Source organism: Heloderma suspectum, chromosome 2 (assembly GCF_057233095.1).
Source record: "Heloderma suspectum isolate Gila_16-S chromosome 2, 16-S_ref, whole genome shotgun sequence".
Taxonomy (NCBI): Eukaryota; Metazoa; Chordata; class Lepidosauria; order Squamata; family Helodermatidae; genus Heloderma; species Heloderma suspectum.
In genome coordinates, this window is record NC_139459.1 from 114,719,231 (window position 1) to 114,746,370 (window position 27,140).

Consider the following 27,140-nt stretch of genomic DNA (forward strand, 5'->3'; position numbering starts at 1 on the left):
TTAAAACATTTCAGGAATAGAAGTTATTCATCCCTCAAACAGAGCATGTACCCAAATCATACTATCACTTCCTGTTTTCTGAAAGGATGGGAATGAAGAAAGTCCAAAGCTTGATTAAAGTGTTTATGAAAACATAATTTGAATGGCTAGAGCCTGCTCATTTACATCCTTACATAAGCAACACAGACTTCTTTAACAAATCCCGGCCCCCTCTTTTTTAGCATAACTACGTGCAGAAGCAGCAAATTTTCTGTTTCCCGGAAGCCATCTGACTTTAGAATCAACAGTGACAGAGCATATGTGCCTTTTTGTATAGCCCTGTTTACTTACAGATTTAAGACCAACCACAGAGGATCAAGTTCCATCCTCTGCTGCTTCAAATAATCATGATTTTCTAAGGGTTTCAGGGATATATTATATAAATAGCAATAAAAAGGAGAAGCAAAACAACATCAGCCATCAAATTATATAGTTCAAACTTTATTTCCAAGGCATTTCAGTGACTAGTTCTTAAAACTTTAATGTTACATCTGATATTACTTTAGAGTATGGGTGTGTCCATCTCATGCTACAGAGAAAGCCAAATTACGTCTTTAATCCAGACTTGTGCACCTAGTCTATAAAATTAGCACCAGAGGACACCCTCATGACTCCACAGCAGTGCAAACAATACAGTACAAACAACACTGTCAATGATGTTAAAGGGGCATCCAAACAAAACACAAATAAAAATGGTGCAGCCTTTCAGTGATAGCATTTAGTCAGATAAGTTGGATTCTTCATTTCTAGATTCTAATTAGAGCTTCCCCTGAAGCTTCTGACTTGCATCAAGAAATACAGGATCTGTTTGTTGGCAAACTACAGCAACTATATAAACCCTGTTGAAGCAAATGTGGGAGGAGCAGGAACGTTGCTTCACAATGTAGCTTTCTCCCTCTCATTCATGTTCTTTCTTCTCTTTTTCACCTTTACATCACTGCATCTGCAGTTCTGTTTTCTCTCACTCCCCACCACTTTCTGTTGTGAGTTTTCCAGTTTGCATCCCATAAAGTTGATTTGTCTCTATTTTCTTTACATTTGTCCTCTTCTAACTCCATGCTTTTATCTATACCCTAATTCAGCTTTCCAAACCTGATGCCCTCCAGGTGTTTTGGACTACAGCTCCTGGACTCTAACTATTGACCATGGGAGCTGAAGTCCAAAACTTCTAGATGGTACTGGGCTGGGGAAGGCATGCCAAATTCTTACTGAGATGGTAAACCTGTGCATGGGTTGTACCACTTATGATGGGGACTCGCATGATTGAATGCTCTGGCAGATATATATATATAAAAATGACCCTTCGCATAGGTAATTACATGCAAGGGGGAAAGAGTTCTAGTCTAACCTTTTCCCTGGCATGTTTGTTTTCTATATGTTTATATGGAGGATCATACAATTATGTGGTCCCCCCCCTACAGTCTGACATGGTACAGCCCACACACAGATTTATTACTTCATAAGAACTTGGTTAGTGCTTTGCCAAAGCATCAGATTAACAGAAGAGAAAGTCATGAAGAAAAGAGACACCGAGTCATCCCATTGCAGTAGAGCCAAAAGGGGAATTGTTTTAAAAGCATAGTACACGCAGTCATGCAGACACTTTACAATGAAACCGAAAGAGATGAGGAATATTCTTAGCTGGTTTTTCTTCCTGGCAAGTAAAGCTGTAGAGATGCAGCAATATAGAAGTGTTTTACAGAGGAACTGAAGAAGGAAACTTCAGGCAGCAAATCTTCTTAGAGACAGGTTTCATGTAATGTAGCAGGGCTGTTGTTTCTAAAGCTGTTGCTGGCCAAATTTGTGATATAGTCTTAAATTGATCTTTAAGACCAGTTGAAAACATTTATCTGACCTGGAGGACAAAACGGACTGTTGCCCATGCTAAAACATTAAGCTAGCATGTGTTCCATCATCATCACCATAAGTCAGAATTTTAATTGATCTAAATGAAACAAAAATGTTCTAAACAACCCTGTACTCCCCAAGAACTAGGTTATTTCCATTCCAAAAAGCAGGAGGTGAATAAGTTAGCAGAAAAGTGTATGGATATTATAGGGACATTTTTTTGCACTCGGTGTCTATTCAACTCTTTGTCCTGTAGCGATTGGACCATTTGTGCGTGAATAGTCAACCTGCCCCTCCTCGTCCAAAGCCAAGATGTCTGGTATCTCATCAGATTCCGAAGACAAGTCTGTGATGGTGAAATCTAGAACCTGCAGAGGAAGAAAGTAAGATAGATTTGAAGGCAAAATTTGATACATTTCCCAAAGCATTAAGCACCTGGGAACCCACAAGGAGGACAATAGGAACTAGCCAGCATCTCCCCCACCCCCGTCCCATCTGAAAAGTGTATTGATGCAAATAAAGCACATCAAATATCAAAAAGAAATCTGGTGAAAATGTTCACCAAGAATTAAGGTAATGGGGGAACATTAGTCTCTCTGTTGTGCGTTTCATAGTGAGACATAAAAGAAACACTCATCCATTTGAAGCCAATCCCCTAATATGTCCAACTTGTGTAATTTTAATATAGGAAGCTAAGACTATTGGTCCATCAATGTCAGTACTGTTCACACTGACTGGCAGTGTCTGCCTAGGCTCTTTCCCAGCCCTGCCTGGAAACATATGCTAAGCATTTTCTCTACCACTGAACTCTGGCCCTCATTTAAGATCTCCTCCTTCTTGCATGGGCTTGTGTTGGAACTGAAGAGAGGACTTCCCATACCCAAAGCTAGAATCGTAACAGACCAGGTGTGGGGAACGTATGGCCCTCCTGATGTTGCTGAATTCCAACTCTCATCAGCCCGTCAGCATGGCCAATGTCAGGAATGATTCAAGTTGTGGTCCAACAACTGGAGGGCTACAGGTCCCCCACCCCTGCCCTAGACCAATAAGCCTGAGCTATGCCCTCCTCGCTTTCTCACACCTACAGCTTGTATTCCTATGGTTTGTCCCCAACTCTTTTTTCTTCTGAGCCATACTGTTGATACCAGAAGTGAGCTCAGCTTGGAGAAGGGAGGAAAACTGCAGAGAGAATCAGCTCCCCTCACCAACTTCATGCCCCTTTGACTCTAATGGGAGTATAAAATCTGAGAAAACCTGGCCTCTCTCAAGGAACAGCAGGCATGCGCTTTCTAGTTTTCCTGACCTGTGAACAGTTATGGGTGCGGGATACTGAGTAGCAAAAACCCAGTTCAAAGGAGTTGCATTTCTATGAGGCGATGAAGCTGCAGAAAGGCAATAATAGGTAATATCTGATGGACAGGGAATTTATGGAAGGGTTGTTCTTTAAGGCAGAGTATTAAGCTGTGTAGGTGGCATCTTATAAGGGTTGTGAACCGCCCAGAGAGCTTTGGCCATTGGGTGGTAGAGAAATGAAATAAATAAATAAATAAATAAAAACTATACAGAGCTTCATGTTCCTGCAAATATTTGTTGGGATCATTGTTTAGGTTTCAATATTCCTTAGCAAGCCCTGGGAACATGGGTGTACATTTCCAAATTATACTGGTATGATATTTACCAGGAACAATCTCAAACAGATGCTGTGCATTTGGTATCTTCACAAGCTCTTCTGCATTGAAAGCCAATTTGGCAGCAAAGATCTCTTATTTGCAACAAATAAACATCTGTACACAGCTTAATTTCATTTCAAAAAGATCAGGCCTACTATAGCATCACAATAGTTAGGACAAACTGAGTCATGCAAAGTAGAAATGATTCATTTCGAAAACATTCAAGTCAATGGCTCATTCATGACTAGGGCCTCCTTGTAAATAAGGCCGCAAAAATGGCTAGCCTGCAAAAAATATATACTAGCACACTGGGGGCTGGCCACAGGGGGACCGAGAACTCCATCCTTCCTTCCTCCAGCAGCCCACTGCATTTCTCTGCTAGACACAGGGGGGTGGGGAGGCTTCACTCCTATGGCAGCCTACTTGGTGTCTATGCTGGGTGCAGAAGAGGGATGCACCACTCCATCCCTCCTCTGCTGGTCTGCTCACCTGCCTTTCTTCACCTGCCTAGTAGTCATCTGTGACTACTAGGAGTTGTTAAATACATGACTGAACTAAGTAAGGTTGCAATACTATTCTCATTCGGAGGCACAATCCATTGAAATTAATCAAAGCTACTTCAGAGTAAACATGGGTAGGATAAGACTACACATTATTTTTTAAGGCTCTGTCTGTAAAAGTAGTATCCTAGCTAATTCTCCTGCTATGCAGGTCTACAGAGAATATTTCAGATTCCTATGTGCTACAATCATGTTTTTTGGGTTTCTGGAATGATGAGGCAAGCAGGGAGTTTTCTGTTCCTGCACTCCATTAACTAAAGCAGGGGTGCAGAGCTTCTTTCAGGCCGACAGCCAAATTCCATTTCAAAGAAGTTCTCAGGGGCCATGTTCCAGTGGTGGATGGGGCCAAAAGCAAAAGGGGGCAGGGCCAAAAATACTGGCAAATTTTAGTGTAAGGCTCTCTTACAGCCAGTAAATAAGCCTTAGGAAAGGCATTCCCATCTTTTTAGAATGGGGAGTGGAGGGAACAGCACAAAAGTCGGGAAAACACCAAAGGATTGGTGTTTGGGACAAAGGGGGTGGGGCCAGGGGAAGGGGGCATGGCCATCTGGGACACCTGGAGGGTTAGATTGGGACCCAGGCCTGAGGATCTGCACATCTGGACAGGAAGACATTTTGGAAGGGGTAATGTGGAGGTTAGTCCTGTTCCTGATCTATTTCAGCAGCAGGTTTGATTCCAGATCAAGTTGCCTACTCCATCCTGACCTGTTTGACCATGTTCTGTAGCTAATTTATCTTGAATACTAATGGAATGTATAAGTCTGTCTAAACGATGGCAAAATAAAGGCACACCTGGGGTTTACGCTATATTGTACATTGCTCGCCTATGCAGAAGAAGACTCCTTATCTATATTCATATTATTCATTAAAGGCTCTAGAAACAGAGCAAGAAGAAATACTCCCAATGTGGGGGAAAACATTCCTAACATATTTCGCCAGCAATAAATAGTGTCATGAAACAAAATGGATGGATTATCCTGCATATCATCGTTTTAAATACATGTATTAAAGCCATCTACTGCTGAAAACCTATCAGCTCAAATGCAACAGGTTGATCATCATCTCCATTTTTTCTCTCCAGCTGGCTGATATAGAGGGCGGGGGCAGGAGATCCATGATAAGTTTAACACTTTTTCAATTATAAAAAAGAAAGGAAACTGCTACTCACCTTTTAATATTAACAGTAAGAACAGTATCACAGAGGAGCTTTTACTGGAAGGCCTGTTAAAGTTGTGACATGACCTCAGCTGTCTCCCACAGGTCTTGGACCCGGAGCTATTGAGCACACCTGATCTTTTAACTACTCAAGCTGCAAAGTGCTAAACCAGGGGTGGGGCACCTCAGGCCCAGGGGCCAAATCCAGCCCGCCCGAGGTTTCCCGGATGGCCATACCATCTTTCCCCCAACAACCAATCATTTGGTGGCTCCCTGGCTTTTGTGCAGCTTTTTTCTCCATTTTAAAAGGTTGAATTGCCTCTCCTAAGGCCTTGTTACTGGCAGCAACAGCTTTAAGCTACAATATGCCGGTATTTTTTTGTAATGTTGACCCCACCCCTTTTCCCTTTAACTCTGTTCCTTTTCCTTTGGGTCCACCTATTACTGGAATCCCCCTCCACCCCGAGCTTCTTTCAAATGAGATTCAGCCCTTGGCTGAAAGAGGTTTCCCACCCCGGTGCGAAACAGAAGACCTAACAGGGATGTTTGCAGCCTGCTGCAATTCTACAGCCATTCACTAAAGCGAGAAACTATAGCTTGATTAAGGATGAGAAAGGGAAGGAAAGTGTCTCACCTTTGTCCAAGTTAGGCATTTTAACAACAAAAAAATGGTGCATGGCTAGAACATGCCAGCAGAAATGCTTGCACCAGACTTGAAACCCTGTGAACCCTCAGGAAAAACACTGAAGCTGGCAGATTGCTTGTTCAAAATTCATCTTTGATCCCCAAGCTGAGTCCATATTGGTCCTATTAACGGAACCACTATAATCCATTAGAACTTTGCTGGAAGTTTAGAGCAAAAAGACTCCATAAGTGATTGGACATAAATTTGTATTTCTCCTTATGCCCACTTCATATTTGCTAGGAAATTCTTAACAAAGCCAGATGGAAGCCCATCTCCTCCTATTTATACTCATAGTATATATTGCAGTAGAATGTTAAAGCCAAATTGTTTTAGCCCTGTTCAGGCATTATAAAAGCATGGAGGGCCCATGGGGATGCATGTCAGCCCCAGCCCATTTGAGACAAACCCTGTTTCAGGAGTAATGAAATAGTGGCCCTCCACACGTTGTTGGAGTCCAAATCCCATCTGCCCCAGCCAGCATGGCCATTGGTCAGGGATGGAAGCTGTAGGTGAACAACATCTGGAGGGCTACAGGTTCCCTCACCTTTACCCTATTTCATCAAAGTGTTTGTCTTCCCTTAAAGGAAGGCTGGAGTTAGACAGTCTTCTCCTTCTCCACCCCCGGGCTTCCATTCTTGAATACTTTAGCATTTCTATCACCCAAGTAGTATTGGTATTACCCTATTCATGCTCTCAGTGCTTCTGACAAAGCAATAGTTGGAAGTGTTGTGTGTTTACAGAGTTCATATATAACTAATTCTTTTGCTTGGAGCCTTCCCAAACATGTCTGAGGAGTATCCGTCTTCCAGCCAACATTTTTTACATGCAGCATCCAAGTACTACATCATCGTTTACCAGTAAATCAATGTTAACACCAGTTAGTTGCAACAACAAGATTAAATCAGAGGTTGCTGTTTTTGGAAAGAGCCATGCATTTATGTAGTTCAAATGCAGCTAGGCCTTGTTAAAGAGGAAGCAGGGAGGTTCACATGAAGGTTGGCAATATAAATTCAAAGCTCAGCTCTGCAAGCAATATTCATTTTGGGCATCAAATAATCCTGCTTCACATCTCCCACAAACCAAGATCTAGGTTATTGCTTATAAAAATATAATGACGAAGGGATGGTAACCACAAACACAATATAACTTGGTTTAACCAACTAAGTTCTGAACAATCTGAAATGTATTAATTTTCTTTGTAAATAGCCTCTATTGCCCTGTCTACAATAGCAAGGCTAGTATGTGCTTTTAAAAACTAGAAGTAAAAAGGGTCCAGTGTATCTTGCCATACTATGTATTCAGTCTGCTGTCATCTTGCATGAACCTGCCCAAATATTCTCATCCTCAAATGTCCTTCTCCATGTCCTCACACCTTCAGAAGTGAGGAAGGCAATGACTCGTGATAGGGTCTTTGAGGTTGTTGTGACATTTTCTAGGCAAGTGAACCTAGCACCAAGACTGATATCTTTTTCGGCACCAGGTGATGACCTTGATGATTTTCTCAGGCCTTCTGAACCGTAAGCCTTCTACTGTGTTTTTATGCCAACTCACTGCTTTGCTGGTTTTAAGAACCTCCACCACTGTTACTGGTGGTTTAAGTTCTGCAGTGGCACTCAGGAGTAAGTTCCTGTAATAAATACTTAATATACAAGTAAATCGTAGATAACTAATTTGAGGAGTATGTGCAAAATAAACAAGTTTATTTGCCTGTTTCTTAAAGTCAACTCTGGGACTTAAGGTACTACATTACAAAACATTTTTAGATTTCATAATCCAAATTATACTGTCTTCTCTCAGTACTATTCCATTAAAGCCTTTAGAAAGTAGGAAGTCAACTGTTCTGCCAATGATAATTAAGGATTATATGACCAAATAATTTAACTATTTGTGAGAAGAAGTGAGTTAGGTGACACCCGTATGCCCTCACCGCACCCACCTCTACACAATGCTTGTGTTGTGCAACTTATCAGCCACCTTACATTGAAAGCGGCTAAATTCCTAAACTTAGAATCCTGCTTTAAATCAAGGTTCTCAAGATGAGCTTAGAAGCACATACAGTTTTGTTTTAATGCAGATAACAAATGCTCATGCAACACCAGAACTGCATACAGAGGCGAATTCTTAGCCTGAATGGAAGGGGGCACAGTGAGGATGTCCTTACAAGATCCCACAACCTATTCCTGATCCTTAAACGGCTAACTGGGCCCAGCTGTAGAAGGACCACTTTCCCTTAGCCTGCCAAAGTTTATGTTTTTTTAGTTTACCACCACAGTTCACATAATTCCTTGCATGTATGCACTGGACAATCTAAAGATGGTATATCCAGATCATTTAAGAGTTTTAGTTTGCATAGTTCATGTTTTAAGCAATCTTTCAGAATTACAAAAGCTTTTACCAAGGAAATTATACAGAGATAACTTATTGGAGACCCAAATGTACACAATTGTGACCGACTGAACAGCTCCACTGTGGCTTAATTTTCTTAATGGAACATTTAGTCCTTGTGGCATGAATTCTATACAGGAAGAAGCCTCAGGGCATCTCACACAATAGATCAGGGGTGCAGAAGCACAGGTATGGGAGCCAAATCTAGCCTGCATGGGGCTCCTTTGAGTGGCCCTGCCGTCTTTCCCCCCAAACCAGTGATTTGGTGGTTCTTGGATTTTGAGCATTTCCCCCCAAATGTACAAAGTTGAAATGCCTCTAAGTTTTATTATTGGGCGTGAGAGCCTTAAGCTAAAATATACTGGTATTTCTCATATTTTAGCCCCGCCCCTTTAACCTTCAGCACTGCCCACCACTAGAAGGCAGCCCAAGAGCTTCTCCAAAATGGATTTTGGCCTTTGGGCTGAAAGGTTCTGCACCCCTGCAGTAGATGGTTTTTCTGGCCAGTATCCAAGAGAACACTTTTGCTCCTGTCAATTGTCCAGTGCCCTGTCTACTCTGTTGGGCAAGCAGCCCCCACTGCTTGCCCAGTGGTGACTTAGTGGTTCTGGGACAACAAGAAACACTCATTTCTGGAAGGGGGTAAGTCCACAGAGCTCACATAAGAGAGCTATGCTGACCTGCCTCTCTCCTGAAATGTGCATTTCCACTCATTTGGGGGCTTCCTCTCAGTAGTGCTAGATCTCCCTTGCGTAAGTGGTAGGTCCCACTTAGACAACGGAATTGGCACGACCTAATCCTTGTGGAAGGGAACTGGCAGGGGCATAAGCGCCCCACTGTGTGGGCAAAACTATCAACATACTAAAGTTGGCATACTTTATCTTCCAATTATAAGTGCAGTAGAGAGGTGACTACCAGTAGCAAAAGGTCAGGTATGTTTGAGTTAAGCACGAAATCTGCAGAGCAGGAAGTACAGACATCCCTAGATGTGTAACTGGGGTTCTCCAACAGCTGAGGTCAGTTGTTCTCAGCATCTGTTGTGAAGTCTGATGAATTGTGAAGCCCACAGAATATCTGTACTACAGGAGAAGGGTATGATGGCCTTAGTTTGGATATTACATTATGGCAACCTGCTGCCAAGTCACAACCCACCCATTAAAAGACCCTGACCCAGAGAAGCAGGGTACAAGCAAAAGCTGGAATGATAAAGCTAGAATGGTAAAGATTAAGCAGCAGCAAGTATCTGGAAAGCTGAGGAGAAGCCACAGGTAGGAAACAAATGCAGCAGCAACATCTAGCCCATCTATTTACATAGAATGTTTGATGCCGATTAGTGGACCAGCAGTCTGTATTCATCCAGTTTTAAAAGACGACCCAGCTCAATAGTCATTGAGTCACAATATTTGTTTAGTATCAACAATGTTTGTTTACACAATTCAAGAGACAGACTTTGGCTGCTGAAGCATTTATTACTGAAGCATACAAGTGAAATTACAAGGCAAGGCACTACAGAAAGGACAGGCTAAACACCCGTGCACAAACAGCATGAATCATGTATTTAGCGCACAGTACTCAATAGTACTTTAAGTGGAGTTATTGAGTAGTACAAAGTCTTTAAAAATGTGAAAGGATAATGTAAACTGTCATAGCATATGAGTAACTCTGGCAGGTATTAGTTATAAGCCCCATTCAAAAAGTGGTAACATTCGTCAAGACCTTTTTGGTACTAGAACAATTTGGTTTAAGGTAGTTGTAAGCAATAGTATGTATGCAAGGGCACAGTATGCCATTTTCAAAGGAAGCTGGATAAGAAATTCCAATTATGCTGCCAAAGGTTTTCAATAAAGTATTTGCCAATTAAGTGGTTTGCTGAATTTGTTTCTATGCATCAGAATAGCAGTAAGTTCCTTTTAAAGGCCACTTGAACAGGCAAGATGGGACTTTGTTAGCTAAACAAGGCGTTTTCTCCAATGTAATCTGCTGAGGTTTAGAAGTCTTAAGGCACGTCACATCTTTCACTACTTCTAGCCAAAGCACTAATAGCACAACTCAGACATACAAGGATCTCTTTACTTATAAAACGGTTCTCTTTGCCAGAGAAGGTCCCAGTGGAAGTATGGCAGAAATCAAAACTTCTCCTGTCATTTAATTCCCCCAACAGGTTACATTGCAGCTACATCAGCCACCTTGTTATAGTCAGGCTACAGAGTATATGTTTGCCATGCTGCGATTTATTCTGTGTTGTGTTCAGGCTGTTTGTCCTCCTGGCTGGTCTTTTTCTCCCCTTCACCTTTGTGCTCAGCATTCTGGGAGCCAGCCAATTGCGGGTAAAAGGGACCTACCAGCCAGTTGAGTGGCGTGTTGTTTACAAGATAATCCATCACATCATCCAACGATTCCTTCATTTTCTTCAGTTGCCCTTTACTGGTGACAATAAGGTTGTCAGACACTTCTCGGAAAGAAGATGTCGAGCGGAAGCTTTGGTAGACCTCTCCTGCCATTTCTCCAACATGGTGAACCTGGTCCTGGATGTTCTGTGGCAAGCCCTGTATACTTGACACTATGGTGAGGCAGGTGGTTTGAAGCTGCTGGGTCAGATTCCGTGCAATTGATAGCGTGCGTGATTCTATGTACTGGAAACAAAGAACAGATCTTGAAAATAAGTTTTTAACTTTGCTAAATTATAGGTTCCAATCACCCACAAGAAAAAGGAGGGGGTAGGAAATTCAGAAGAACTTTGCAATACTTCTGTTGGCCGAAGCTGACATTCCACTGCCAAAGCCATCGCCACCTGACATTAACTAGAATTTTCAATGTGGAGTACACCCAATGTACAAAACCAATTAAATCCCCACCCCTCTTTCAACTAACACGTTATGATGGATCCAGAACTCCACAAATAGAAGGACTCCTGTTCTCAGAGGGAAGCAGGATCCAGCACAGGCTTCCTGCTGGAGGAGGGGGGAAGGTCAGCTTTTTTTTGCCAACTCCACCGTCCCCCTGTAGCCATCAGCACCACCTCCCATGTGATTCCCCTAACCTTCCAGAAAAGTGTAAGAGGTAATACTGGGGCTGCAGGGCAGAAGGGGAAAACTGGAGGAATTTGCCACATTGCCGCACCCCGTTCCTCCATTGCTGGTGGAACTCTGCTGAGCACAAATCTGGATCCAACTCACTGACCAGTGTTTCTCCCAATGCAAATGCCTCTATCCAAGGGATTAGGCTGGGGCTACCAGTCTAATCTAACCCTTTTGTCTCCTGGCCTTCCAGTCGTACAGCTCTATCAAGTGGTTCTTCAGTCATATCCCATTCGCTGACTAGGTTTAACTTCATACCCATTTCCTCCCTATAAAGATTTAGGAGAGGTCACTTTTCTATTGGACATGTTTTGCCTTTTCTATACAGCTTGCTGTACTTCCACTGCTTGAGCCAGCGAAGCAGTTAATGCCCAATAGTAGCAAGAGCTAAGTTTAAACCTACGAGTTCAATCTTGGACAGCAGCCTTATGACCGCTGTAATTATGTCGGTCAAGCGGTTAACACTCTTAACCTTGATAGAGAACTTTCAGGATGCCCAGCTGTGGACTGCTGCAGCAACCACCAAAAAAAATGTGATGTTGGGAACCTCTGGACCAAACCAAAACTCCTTCAGCAGCAGCTATTTGATTTTCTCAATCAAGTTGCTATAAGAAGGAAGCTACATCTGCAAGTAGGGAAATGGAGGCTTTTCTTACTACCTGTTTTGCTCTGACCTACCTATGCCAGAGCATATTGGTTTCTCTTCAGCTCAAATGTGCACCCAAAAAGCATGTAGTGTTAACAAGCATATGCAACTAGATATGCATGCAGGTGATTTAACACACACACATGAGTTCAGCCCACTGGCCAATTGATCAAAAACAAAATCCCCATTACTTAACTGTTAGTGCTGTTGCTTCCATTATATAAAGTAATGCTGGAAACAGAGCACAACCAAAGCAAGATGAATATGGAATCTATATTTGTGTACATGTCCATGTATTTATAGCATGCACACTCAGGCACATACCTCAGCACTATTCAAGTCACCATCATCATTTTCGCCTGTGTTTTTCCTCCATTCAACCCAAGAATTATACAACTTCTGTTGGGCATCTTGGAGTTTCTGGTTGGCACTATTCATATTCTTTCTGGCATATTCAATCTAGAATACAAAAAACATGCACGTTCACATTTGCAGTAAGTCCTCTAAACTTCCATTCTTGTTGGGATATTTTTTCAACTAAAAGCCATCTCTGTTCAACAGTTTTCAAACCTACTTGTACAAGTCCAGCTCTGGCTTCTCATTTTAAAGCTCTATTTGGGGTGGGGGTGTTCAATATCCATAACAAATCCTCAAAAAATATTAGGAAGAGGGAATTTCATAGAGTCACATGGATTTTGAGAACTGCAAGTTATCTGCTTGGATCCAAAAGTGGCATTGTGCAAGCAGAAGGGAGGGCCCCCGATTTTTACCATTTCCCCTTCTGCTACAGTCCCATGGACCACATCATGTGCTATTCTGGAATGTCCCTCAACTCGTCAAGAGCAGCTTTTGGGGGGACACAGTGGGCTGTAACAGGAAGCAGGGGGAGGAAAGCTGCTCACAGAATGGGAAACTCTACTCATAGAAATTAAAAGCCCAGCCACTGAAGAAAATCAAAGAAGCGTTGGGAAAATACTAATTCACACAGACAGGTTTCGTGCTAAAAGCAGTCAGCACTGGTTAATGCTCAAGTTCCACCAAAGAATTCCCAAGACAGAAACACAAGGCGCCTGCTCACCAACCCCCTTGTTTATTACCTCCATTCAAATGGAAAAATAAACAATAGCTTATCATGACGGGAATCCCACTCTCCCCTCCCCACTCCAACACCACTGTGAGGAGTTCAACGTTTTTGCTTTCCCGCAGCCTGTCCTGTCATCCGGACCAACAGACTGTGGCTGGTCTCATTTATTTGCCTGGGGCTAGCAGGAATTGCCCCCACCGGAGCAGTGCCAACTCAGAGCCCTTAAGACTCCAGCATATGTTGGGCCCTTTTAACAGAAAGCAACTGTATATATTCAATATAGCAGCAAAGTTTCAGCTCACACCAGACACCACCTGCTTTTTGTAAAAAGCCAAGAGCCAGCTGCTGCTATTCTAGCTGCTCTCACTTCTAAAGCGAGACTCATTTAACAGCCCAAGCCAGCGTTACCATTATCTTCCATTTGCACTGTGCACAGCATAACTGAGAACTGAGATGTGAAGGGAAGTGAGTTGTTAGTTGCCTGAGGGAGGAGCTGTAGCAGCCAATATTTGGAGGAAGAGCAAGAGAAATTGCTTTCATCTGCAGCTTACTGCCAGACTTTTGCTGTTCTTTGATATATGTGGACTAGCTATGGCGTTACTCCATGAGTTGGCAAGGACTTGCACATGCTCAGATGCCCTGTTCCATATATTCTCTAGCTCAGCCCTGAACTGAGAAGACATTCTGCAGTCCAGCCCTAGCTCAAATGGAGCATCCTACGGGGAGGGAGAGCATTTGCACTCAGCTGCAAAACCCTGCTGTGGATAGCAAATGGGTGTCACTTTGGGCAAAGATTTCCCCCCCACTTTGGTCTTTTGAGGAATGAGGACAAGAATGTTCCTTTGAAGTTGCCGCCCGAAAAAATGCCAACATCTTTTCATTCAGATTCTTTGTCTCATGCCAGAACAGCTGTTTACTCATTGTTTTAATGACCAGATGTTTAAAAGTCCATTTTTATTTTTTGCCTATGTGTGTGGGCAGGCTAGCTGGTAAAACACTTTGGACAGTTTAATACCTTAATGGTAGTCCAGCCTTGCAAATGTCCATGAAACCAAAGACCCATCCACAAATAAAAATGACAGGAGTGAAAGAATAAATATGAAGTGGGATGGTAGACACTAAACATCCACTGAGCAGCTCCAATGCCCAGAGTTAGGCCCCACTTACAAAAACAGAGTTAGGCCCCACTTACTAAGAAACATACTTACCAGATTAACAGTGTAATTGAGTTGAGAAATTGTCTCTTGGCTTTTGAGCTTAGCATCTCTAACCTTGTTTAAGGCCTGTTGGTAGGCACGTGATCGGACCTTTGAAGACAAAGATCCTAGTCTAACATAGTAACTTGGCTTCTGAACTCCAACTTCAAATCCTTCCATTTTTGTAGCTTCTTTTTCTACAAAGAACAAACCATTTCAACTGGATGTTAGGACTATACAATTTGCAATCCTAAAGGTAGCAAATGCTTCCCATCTTGCCTGTGACTTCCAACTCTATTGTCTGTAATCCAGACACACTGTTCTCCACAGGCAACTTTGAAAGGGGCTGTCATTTAATGGTCAAGGGCATGCTTCGCAAAATATCCCAGGTTAAGTGGGTTGGCAAGTCTCCCAGGGAAAAATCTTGTTGAAAAGCTTGCCTCAGAATCTTGGGAGCTGCTGCAATTTACAATATTTGGGCTGACTGGACATTGGTCCAACTCCATGTTAGGAAGCTTGCAGCCGTAAGCCAAACTGTTAACTGATCACAGAACTACCCTATTAAAAAAACATGTTTCTTATTGCAACATAGTACCCGATAATGAATAGTCATTCATTGTGTTTTACTTTCCCTAAAGTTGGACAAAGTATTTCTCCTCCAGTCTCTACCTATGAAATAGTAAAGTCTTCACAGAAGGATGAATCTTATCTGCCTATTAATTGCCCAGCAAACTTGGCCTTCTAGGAGAACTTACCTAGCTCTTCTTCTGTAAATGGGAGGTATTGGTCTACTAGAGTTTCTGATCTGCTGAGTGCAGTATCCACTCCACTAGTCACCAGACGCACCACCCGACTTCCAAGAACAGTGTTAATGCTGCCATTGACAACTGACTTGGTCAGTTCCACACTGTCCTGCACCGCTCCTTTTGTCTTGTCCACAACGCCATTAATAGTATGTGCAACAGTATCCTTGGCACCAGTCACAGTGGTGGTTACAACATCCTTTGCACCAACAACTGCATCCATTGCATTAGCAACTACCTAGAAGAAGACAAAGTTCACTGCTCACTGAAGAGACGCGTAAGAAGTAGTACTGCTAGCTTTAAGATTCTGCATTGTGAACGATATGGTCTCTCAGTGGATGGTCAAATTTGCAATGTGCAAGATCTGTGCAGTAGTCTAAACCACAGCAGTAGTGGTATACTCACACCTCTCCAATAAGCATCTCTTATGAACAAAAATCAAGCATTACTACTGTAACAGTGTCTGAAATGTAGCAAACCAAACTCACTAATAATTGTATTCTACAAAGTTTTCAAGAAAAGTCTATTTGAACAAGGGTCTTTTAAAGATAAAACACAGATGTCTGGCCTTAGGCAGGGTTGGCCTAAATGACCAGTGTCCTTTTAAACTTGACTGACTGAAGTGTAAAAGGCTTTGCATACAGACTCTGCAAATCCTCTTGGAGACAGCTAGTTTTGGCAAAAGTGCCTGGGATATACTACACCCAAGATCTAGTGGGTCTAAAAGGAGGTGCAAACGGGGGGGGGGGGGTGTCTTTCATTCATAAAAGCTAACATGGAATATTCCATGTGTGCAACAAGTGGTCCGAATGGATCTGCAGAACCTCTCCTTTCATAGAAAAGAATGAGAAATCCTGCATGTGGGAGTTTTTTTAACCCAACACATACATGAAGTAGTGGATATAGAGTTCATGGGTGAAGCACTGCACACATTTCCCAGCTCTTAGCATCATATTTTAACCCTCAGGCCTATTGCATACCTTTCCCAGCATTAAAAAGATACAGGGTTGTTTTTCTGACCTAGCTTGTTGGGTGTACTTTTCAGTTCATGTGCCGCTCAGCTATGAGATAATGTGAGAAAAGTCAGGTAAAAATACTTCTAAATAACTTACCTTATCAGTTGGTTGATAGAGTATAGGCAGCCTCTCTTCAACTTTGTCAAGTCCTATACAAGCATAGCTATTGGCAACAGCAACTGGAAAACATTAAGAACCATTGAAGAGAGCCCTTGCAATATTAGGGAAGTTCCAGAAGCTAGTTCAGCTTCTTTTACGGTTAGGAAACAGGAAGCATTCTGCTCTAGTGCGTGGAGAACAAAGTCCATCATGACTGTCTCACTAGCAAGTTGAAAGAGCCCTTTCGAAAGCGATGAAGCATTTCCTGGCCCTCCATCAGTTTACAAGAATAGGTTTTCCCCCAGCAGGCAAGGGAGTACAACATATGAACTGCCAAGTTTCTAACTATGAGGCATTTAGAAAGTAGGTGAAAGGGGAACACAAGACATACTTTGGCAGTGGGTGAAGTGTTAGGCCACGATGAACTTGAGTAAGCGGCTTTTTACTTATTAAGCATCTTACGAATCAAAGTTCCTTAGGCACAAGTCATTAGGAGTTTAATCTTGGAGGCAAAACCTGTTGCACCACACCCAATTAGTTTTAAAAGCTCCTGTTCAGTACTAGCTGCTCACATGCTTGTTGCATGTATCGGTAACAGCCCTCCAGTGAATTGTTGTTTGAGGGAGGCATTACAGTTCCTCTCAGCAACTGTATGCTCACTAAGCCATACATTTTAGGAATGTTTTCTGTCCATGGGGAACACATTTTAGCTCCAGCATCCTTGCTGCTCTATTGAAGTGACTTGGCTTGCACAGAGAGCATTTTACAAATTACAATCTAAAGGAAAGCAAGGGGCATGATAAATAGCAAGCAACAGACAATGCAGCAGAGCATATGGGTCAGCGGAGCCATCTGACCATTCCAGGCCTACTTGCAGTACCTTAAGAATGCCTTTGCAATGCCAAGTAGGAAGAAATGTCAAAACTGCAGCAGTTATTATAGGGTTCCATGGAGTAAAAATATTTTATGGCTGTTTTATCGATTCCTGTGTCATTTGTTTTCTTCTGTATTTTATTCTTTTAAATATTTGTATTTATTTTATAGTTTTAACTGTTTGTATAGCATTTTAGTCCTTACTGTTTGTAATCCACTGAAAGAACATTGGTTATTGGGTGGATTAAAAATATAACAAGCAGTTGCCTTATTGATGCTGCAAGTCTCAAACCAATTAAAAGAAGTAGCCTGGGACCAAGGCATGTCTGATCTCATATCAGTCTGTCCATTTGCAGGGCTCAATAATAGAGACTTTGCCCCAGGTGCCTCACCTTTAGAAGTTAGAGAGTTGGTAACTGGAGATCAGGCCTTTTCATTTCAATAGCAGCATCTAACCTTTTGAACACTCCACAGGGAGCTTTATGCTACCCTTCCCTTCCATTGTTCCTCTGAAAAACTAGCTACTGAGGCCTTTCGGTGAGTGAAAAACTGGTGTTTAAACTAGTTCTATTTGGTTCTAGATTTTTTTCATTGTTAGGTTTGTGATTGTTAAGTTTGTGATTTTATATTGCTGGAATTGTTAGCCACCTTGAATACTACAGTAGAAAGGCACAATACAAGTAGATAAGAATTGCACTTGTACAGAATAAGCCAAGATTCAATTTGTTGGAGATGTGGGAACCAAATGTACAAATACTAATTAAGACAGTGCTGAAATAAGCTCATACGAGTTACTAGCTCATATTTTATTTTCGCTTTCATGTTTGTCCTTTTGTAATAATTTGTGGTACAACCACCTGAAGTAAGTCTCACTCAGTTCAAAGTGTCTATTTGAAAACCTTGGATGCGCCACTTATGTTTGGGATCAGCAGCCCATCCCAAAATGTACAAATACTTCCCTGCCTGGTTTCCTGGAAGCAATTCTGACTTGTCAGGAGACAACCAGGCAAGTAACTACTTACAAGCCTGTGGCCTAAAAGCAGAACTCCAGTGGGTGAATTACCAACCTGAAGTTATGTTGAATGCAGTTCGAGACACTGAAATTCAAAGCTGTTACAAGAATGTCAAAGATGCAAGGCTAGCCATGCATTGGAAATTAAGTGTTGGACCTGCTTTATGGATCAAACAGAAGAATTTAAAAGGATGATGAGTAAATGCTGTTAAAGACAAGAAGAAAAAAAGAAAGTGATTATGCCTTACTCTGTGGCTCCAGCTTTTGGATGATAGGCAGAGCACTGGTCATGGCCACTGCAGTGATGGTCTTCACTCCTTTCTCCGCCATCTCACATACAGACTTCAAGTAGGGATGATTATCTTTTGTGTTGACATAAGCAGAGGAGACCATGTCATAGGTGGAACTCACCAGGGGAAGGTTGGCAACCCTGGAAACCACATTCTGCGTATACAGAAGACAGGACAGTTTAATCCACGTTTCTTTAACTCACATTTCTTCCTGGGTAAGTGATAGCCATTTCTGGTTTATTCAGACATACCTGCTGTGTGTCAGTTGACACTTCTGCCATGTTTCTGTCTTGAATGTTTTAGAGTCTGGAAGAAGGACACACATTAAATTTTAAGACTTGAAATAAAATGTAACCTTCGACAAGATGCAACTACTAAGATGTAATCAACTCATTCATTTACTAAAATCTTTTTCATGGAAGGGAATGGAATATTAAAGGAAAGGAAAGGTTCCTCCTGTGCAAACACCGAGTCATTGCTGACTCCTAGAGGGACGCCACCTTCGCTGGCGTTTTCATGGCAGACTATAGTGGGGTGGTTTGCCATTGCCTTTCCCCGTCATGACTACCTTTCCCCCAGCAAGCTGGGTACTCATTTTACTGACTTCGGAAGGATGGAAGGCTGAGTCGACCTGAGCCGGCTGCCTGGGACGCAGCTTCTGCTGGGATCGAACTCAGGTCGTGGGGAGAGTTTCAGTTGCAATACTGTCACCTACCACTCTGCGCCACATGAGGCTCTGGAATATTAAAACCCAAACATATAAGTCTGAAATCCAACCTTTCCTAAACACAGCTGGATTACCCAATCATTTCAAGGTTATTATTCCTGCACTATACTCACTAGTTCGTTCGGTAAGAATGCAGGCATATGCTGAATTGCCCTTGGACAGACTTCAGTAGCTTTAACCAAGCTACTTACTTGCATACTTGACCTTTCTTCTGTCTAAAACATGCCTCATTTACCACGCCAAAATGCAGAAGCATTAAGTTAGGAAAATAAAGTTTGATTCATAACTGGTATATTAGAAATGGGCGCTGTATCCTAGTAGTCTATACTAAGCTAATGAACACAAATATCTTCAGAAAAACCATTAAGGTTCTGGTTTCTAGAATGAGTAATAAAAGCCAAGCAAGTCCCTTGAATTCACAATGGTCACTCATGCACAAGTTCTACAGCAAAGAGTGTGCCATAAATACAATGCCAGGGAGTCACATTACACCCCAGCCACACACAGAAATTAGAATGCATATTCCACAGTGTTCTCTTTTAACTGGTACTCTTCGTAATGATAATGTGGAGAGTTTGGCCAGCATATTGCAAATATCCTCTCTGCTGCCACTGCTGGGTGTGGCACTATGCTTCTGCAAACAAAACCACCATCTGCTTTACGAGACTACATCATTGTTCTATGATTGAGAGAGTTGCTCTGGAATATTCTTCCAGTAATGCACAGCAGAGTTTCTCTAATGCAGATATAGGAGCCCAAGATCCTGACAGGCTATGTTTCTGTCTCAGTTCTCTTTTATCCTGTTACTACACATGCAAAATGTCATTCTACAGCAGGCTTTGGCTAAGGAGTAGGCATTATTACAACCAGCCTGGTTTTGTTTGTTTTCAAAAAGCCCCTAAAAAGTAATTATGTCCCTCTTAAAGTTGATTATCAATGTAAGGCAGGATTCCCTGTCATACAGTCCCATTAACAAAAAGGTGAGCGCTCCAAAAGGGTAGGAGCACATCATTTTATGGATAACAAAGTAGATATATTTACATGATTAATTTGTAGTCAGACAATGGGACAAACAGGCTTTTTATGTTCAATCACTCAAAAAACAGCATTCTTTGCATCTATGAAATATACATATAGTTGATAAATTGGTCAAGCACAGTTACCATACACATTCAGTTCCAATACAAAAGGCATTGTATTTCAGATTAAAAATGCTTATGCATCCACTCAGTTTTTCTATTCTAACTACCAATATTTTTTTTCCTATTCTAACTACCAATATTTTTTTTCCTATTCTAACTACCAATATTTTTGCAATGGAAATAAAAGACTAAACCTCTTCTACAGAGAATCCTGTGCTCCCGCAACAAACTTTGCCTCTCAGCCATTTCAAATATGGGGCAATTTAGAAGTTTGGATGCTGCTGACGCTCTAATGAACAGAGGTAACTTAGTACATGCACACACACACACACACACACACACTTTTGGCTGACAGCAAAAAGAATAAATGAGTTAAGGCTACAAGTAGGAGGACCAAAAATCTATTTAAACAATAAGCTCACCTATGAAAGTTCTCAGTCTTATCCAATTACATTGCAGAACATTTGTCTCTGTGCAGAACAAATATCCAGCCATTTATATTTTTGTAAAAATGATCTATCATACACAAAATCCTCCCACCCCTCAGGTCCAGCTCAACCACTGACAAGAATGGGAAGTACATCACTCTAGATTTTGTCTTTCTTTCTAAATCACTTTGACATCTTTCAAGCGCCTCCAGGCACCTGGACCTTCCTTCCTTCCAGAGCCTTAATTTCTCTAGGAAGCATTTCCTTTTGCCAAACTCCTCTTGACAGCAGGTTTACGCCGTTATACTTGAGGCTACATCACACAATCGAGCTCTTTGCCCTCCATACATGGGGGGGGGGGGTGTCAAGAAGAAGCCTGCTGCCATACAGTTATAATTATTGGGGGGGGGGACGACACACAGCATCCATTGTTAAGTCTAACGTAAGCCCCATTCATTTCAACTGGTATACTCTAAGTCGAGCTACCCCAGTGTCTCCTCGACCATCATCAGCAGTCCCTTTAATCTCCAGTCTCCACCAGGCACTGTTATGTGCTTGTTGTTGTTTTTCCTAACGGTAGGAAGAGAAAGGAGGCGTTGGGGTTTCGGTGCTCCGGAGCAAACGCGGGCACGCACACGCACACGCCCGCCCTTGCAAGGCAGCGCGTAAGAACGAGCAAAGCAGCAGCAGAGGCAAGCCCACCCGCCAGAGGGACGCCTCAGAAACGGGGGCGGCGGTGGCGCCCCTCAGAGCGGCAGCCCTTCGCCCCAGAGAACAGCCCCGCGCCCGGAGGGGCTGCGCTTTCGGCTGGGCTCCTCCAAGGCGAAGGGCTGGGAGGTCCACTCGCGCCAGGCATCAGCTCGCGCCTGAAAATGTGCACCGACGACGAGCCAGTCGGGTTAGGCTTATCCGCCCGCAGGCGCCCAGGGCAAGGCGCTGCAGAGACTCACCCGCGAAAAGACGAGAGCTCCTGGATCTGCCGCAGCCGACTGGCCCCAGACCCCCTCCTCAGCTCCCCGCGCCTACTGTCGCCGCGCCGGGCCCTCCCCCGGCAATTTATGCAGAGAGGCCACCACCCTCCCGGCAGCCACCTCTCGCGAGATGGCTGGCGGCTGATCCAGGCTGCTTCCCCCACACGCCTCGCCCTTCTCACATGATCCGCCGTAGCGGCGCCTCGCTCGCCGCCGCCGCTTTCCTCCTCCTCCTCTTCCTCCCTGAGCGGTTCCAGATCTAGCGCGGTGGATCGGGGACCTCACACCTACACACACCAAATAATATTTTGCTCTTGGGGAGCGCTGGAGAGCAGAGCGCGTGGGCTTAACCTCAGCAGCAGTTATGCAATGGCGTGTTGCCCAGAAGAAGTAACGAATGGGTTGTGCCCAGTGCTAGCGTAACTTAAGCTCCATAGATTTCAGTGGGTCTATTCGAAGTAGGACTAGCATCGAATACAACTCTGAGTCGCTTTCCGCTTGTCAGAAACTCCAGAAGGGTAGCCGTGTGCGTCTGTTGTAGCTAAAATAGCAAGGAGTTTTGTGTCGTTAACTGCAATCCTATATATGTCTTATCAGAAGTAAGTCCCATTAATTTCAATGGGACTTACTCCAGGGTAAGTGGGTATAGCATTCTTACTATGCAATCCTATGCGTGTGTACTCAGCGGGGTACTTGAAAGTGGTTTACTCCCTAGTAAGAGTGTTTAGGATTGCAGCCATTAAAACATAACACATGTATTGTAGCTAAATAAATAAAATCCAGTTCATCAGATGCCTGAAGTGTTATCCTCTATTGGCAGATAACAGATAGATACAGGGCGACGGGTGAATGGATAGAATTGTAAACAGTGAGGCCAAAAGGCCATGAAATGCAAGAGGAACTGTCTGTGCATAGTTTTCTATAGTCTTCTCTTTTGTAAATGTTATTCTGGTAAATGGTATTTGTGTTGCCATTTTAAAATGGCAACACAAATTCACATTTAAGTGTTCAATTCAGAGGATACAGAACACCACTCACTAATTTAAGGCTGCCATCGTATGCAACTGTTGTAAAAGGGAAGCAAGTACTCTTAAAAAATACGATTTTTATTGAGTAGTACTGTGTTTTCCCCCAATTTTAAGAAATACAGAAAAACATCAACTCTTACTAAACTGTACATGAGAGAAAGATGAATTCACAGAGGATACAGCTATCAGTGGCTACTAGTCATGATAAATACGTACTACCTCCAGTATCAGAGGATGTATGCCTCTCATGTCCTACTTATGTTGGGGAACATGGTTGCTGGGGAACATGGGCAGGAGGGTGCTGTTGCACTCATGTCCTACTTATGGGCTTCCCACAGGTAGCTGGTTAGCCACTGTGTGAACAGTATGCTGGACTACATAGACCCTTGGTCTAATCTAGCATGGCTCTCTTTGTGTTGTTAGTGGGATGGGCTGCTGATCCCAAACATAAGTGGCGCATCCAAGGTTTTCAAATAGACACTTTGAACTGAGTGAGACTTACTTCTGAATACCCACAATTAGGACTGTGCTGCACACAATGTGGGTATAAAATTTAATTTATCCATTGCAAATCACTAAGCTTCAAAACAAAATGTCTAAGGGTGCAATCCTATGGCTGCTAGACAGTGGCTAGACAGCTATAGGATTGTTCGATTTCCGAGGTTGATTCCCAGAAAACCACCTCCCCACTCCCGTCCCTACCGCCTTGTGGGCAGTACGGATTGTTGCTGGGCTCCACACTCAGATGAGCAGTGCAGAGCGGGGCAAAAGGGGGCATTCCCTGAGGCAGGGAGTGTGGAAGTGCCGGTATGATGGTTCATATGCATCACCCAGCCTCCCTACCTCACCCTTCAAAGTCCTGCAGCTAGACAGCCAAAATCAGCCATTTAGCCACAAGTGCAGAGCAGCCAGAGCGTGGAGGAGAAGATCCCCTCCATGTTCCACCTGCCCTGTATTTGATAGGCGGTCGCCTCCCAAGTTCGGAGGCAGCTACCTCTACATAGGATTGCACCCTAAAGAATGACGATAGGAAAAGTAATTCACATCAAGTAATTTTAACTGACAACACCGTGGTATACTAGAGTGTAAACATGAATTAGAGTGGTACAAGACAAGAGTTGAGGTCTGAGCCCCAAATGCAAAATCACATAGTTACCACCATAAAGCACAATAAAATACCCATTTTACAGAAGGGGAACAAGTGATGCTCAGAGAAACACACAGGCAAAATACACGCGCACACACCAGGCAAAACATGTATCATACTCCAAACCCTAGTAAAACACCACATACACACACACAGCACTGGCAAAATACACATCCCTCACTCCCTTCCACCCCTTACCACTTCCCAGCTTCCTTTTTTATTGGAAATAAAGATGGCACTGGAAGCAGGCACTTCACTTTGCAGCATTCCAGCTTCCCAGTTAATTTTTGTTTAATTTTTTTAATTAAATGCTTAAAAATCAGGAAGGGCAGGGAATCTGGTGGGTGCCAAGGGAGGTGTCTGCGGGCACAGTTGCACCCACGGGTGCCACATTGGGGACCCCAGATCTATACAACTGTGTTGTCAAATCCCCATAGAAAACAGGTATATAATAGGACCTATGAACTATACCTAAACTGGTAACCTTTCTTCATGCTATTGACCTAATTTTTCTTACAGTTTCCTTTCTCAATAACCTACTGTGCTGTTTGTTGTTTATTATATTGTATTTTATTCTGTTAAATATTTGTATTGTATGTTATATTTTAACTGTTTTAAAATGGTAGTTTAGTTTTTTAACTGATTGTAATCCACCCAAAGTACATTAGCTATTGGGCAGATTAGAAATGTACTAAATAGATAGATAGATAGATAGATAGATAGATAGCTTTTCCTCTGAAGTCAGGTAGTATGACAACAGGGCAGTTAACTCCAGACCCACATGGGCTATACGTTGTCTAGCCCTACTGACCAAGGTACCAGTTCTTATATCAAGATTAAACTAGTTAACCGGAGGAAAATCCTCCTATCAGTCATCCTCATTATCAGGGTAGTTGAAGCACAGCCTTTCTTCTCAGTTTGTGCTCCAAGTTATTTCTGCTAAGTATTCTTAGCTTTACAAACATAGGCTGCAAAAAGCACTGGTTATGTAAACTAGCTATTAAAAAGGTAAAGGTGTCCCCAACCAGTCGTGTCCGACTCTAGGGTGCGGTGCTTATCCCCGTTTCTAAGCCGAAGAGCCAGCACTGTCCGAAGACACTTCCGTGGTCATGTGGCCGGCATGACTGAACACCGAGGCGCACGGAACGCTGTTACCTTTCCCGCCGAGGCGGTACCTATTTATCTACTTGCAATTTCTTGCTTTCGAACTGCTAGGTTGGCAGAAGCTGGGACTGAAGACAGGAGCTCACTCCGTCATGCAGCACCCAGGTCTCGAACTGCTGACCTGCCGACCTTCCAGTCTGCAGTTCAGCATCTTAACCACTAAGCCACTGCAGCCCCATATAAACTAGCTATTAGCTTCCTTTATTTTCCCTTCTGAGGTTTTCATGGCGTGACCAGTTGTGCATTTGGCACAAAGGAATGGCAACTTGCTCTCTACATTGATCTATTCTCCATTATGTATTCTCCCTCGCAATGTTGATCTGTAGTCACTGCTGGGATCTAAGAACCAAACTCATTAAAGGAGATAATTGGTTTTGACGTTATAGATAATAACTGAATTAACAACAGAAGGCTGTTTTTGAGTGGGAGCACCCTGAAAGAGTGGGATGAAAAAGGAGACCCATCCATTTCAATGAAGGGGGATGTTTTGCTTCTCAGGAAGTACCCCAGAGGACACTGAACCAGTAGAAAGTAAACCCAAAGCCTCTTTGCAAACATTGTTGATTATATTACTTTATGCTGTTTACTTAATCTTTCTTATGATTTCCTTTCTCAGTAAGTCCTAAACATATTTTCAAAGTTATTTGACTATAAAAGGGTTGGAGCAGATTTGGATATGCTGTGGATTCAAGTTTTTCCCTTATGGTTTCTTTTTTCAGTAAGTTATAAACATATTTTTCCAGGATATTTGGCCAGAAAAGATTTGGGGCAGAATGGGATATGCACAGAAGGTCAAGACATTTTTGATGGAATGGGGCAAGAATTTTCAATCTCAGTTCCAGGAACTGCAAAGTTTGTCAGAAGTGTATCAGGGTCCGCAAAAAGAAGACCAGTAATGCCAGACAGAGGGCATCTCTACACTAGCCTAAAATCCTGCATTTAAAACGGGGCTTTCTGCTTCCGTTTTAAATGCAGGCTCACAACTGACTCCCTTTACACGCGCTTCCTTTCCCCCCTCCCCTTCCCCCTCCTTCTCCCCGTATCTGAGTCTTCCATTATCTTTCATTGATCTTACTCCTCTTCGCACCACTTTTCCTCTTTTCACAGAGGAAACTCAAGCGGAACACAACAGGGTAATTTGATAGCTCATTATCTGCGATCTATTTAAAAATGGAACAAAGGACATTTAGTGCAGGAGACACCCTGGAGGGTCATGGCATCATGTAAAGAGCCTGCAAACTTCCATGAAGGAGCAATCTCAATCACAGGATAAAAGCTCCGTGTGAAGAAAGACAGAGACAAGCTTTCCTCAAAGACAACTTTTCAGGGCTGGCCCTACCATTAGGCAGAGTGAGAGGTGGCAGATACTGGGAGGCAGCAGCAAGGTGTTGGAGGAGAGAGCTCTTGTGTTAAGATAGCCTGCTGCCTCAGGTGCAGTAGAGGATGTTGTGCCATCACCAATATTGAAGTAAGATTCAACTGCCCATCCAGTCAGCTTTTGTACATGGAATGAGAGTGAGCAACACCTCATTCTTCACTTCAGCCAGCAAAATTTCTTGGGCCAGCCCTGGAACATTTCCAGGATTGTCTGCAATGTGCAACTGCAGAAGGGTGATAGGTGTGTTCTGAGATGCATTCTCCATGTGTGTGTGTGAGGCAATGTTGAAGCCAACACACCTGGCTAGTGCTCCACATGATGTGAATGGAACCCTAAAATATGCCCTTTGCAACTCAGGTAAAAAGTGTGAAAACCACTGGAATAGAGAAATGAAACCAAAAACTTCCATATTCCCATTCAGATAACTGATTTTTTTCCCAAATGGGAAAGCCCCCAAGCCACATAGACAAGCACCAGATTCATACCAGTGCTAACTGGCCTATTAGGCAGTTGCAAGAGTCAAGGTGATGATACCTCCCCATCACTGTACTTTTTAACATCACCATTCTCCCATCCAGAGGGGGAAAAGGCAGTTACCATAAATCCGCTAGGTTCTTCAAGTTATATGCTGGGCTGTTGTAATATAATCAGCCAAATGATCAGCAGACTGTTGCAAATTGTTTTTGTCATTATGTATAATGGCACTGTCTAGCCTGG

At 42.9% G+C, this 27,140-nt stretch overlaps 1 protein-coding gene across 2 annotated transcripts; it reads right to left on the bottom strand.

Moving 5' to 3' along the window:
* Positions 1–453: 453 nt before the first annotated feature.
* PLIN2 (perilipin 2) lies at positions 454–22,077 on the bottom strand. Of its 2 annotated transcripts, none has more exons than XM_084834573.1 (9): positions 21,889–22,077; positions 18,690–18,744; positions 18,397–18,592; positions 16,261–16,343; positions 15,101–15,386; positions 14,358–14,542; positions 12,390–12,524; positions 10,685–10,975; positions 454–2,255 (listed from the first exon to the last, which is right to left on the bottom strand). In XM_084834573.1, exons 2-9 carry the CDS (start codon positions 18,717–18,719, stop codon positions 2,121–2,123), a joined length of 1,341 nt encoding a protein of 446 aa, XP_084690699.1. In that variant the 5' UTR covers positions 18,720–18,744; positions 21,889–22,077; the 3' UTR covers positions 454–2,120. The 2 variants fall into 2 exon arrangements, with proteins under 2 accessions (XP_084690699.1, XP_084690698.1); XM_084834572.1 differs by lacking the exon at positions 21,889–22,077 and adding an exon at positions 21,686–21,765.
* Between the last annotated feature and the right edge of the window lie 5,063 nt (positions 22,078–27,140).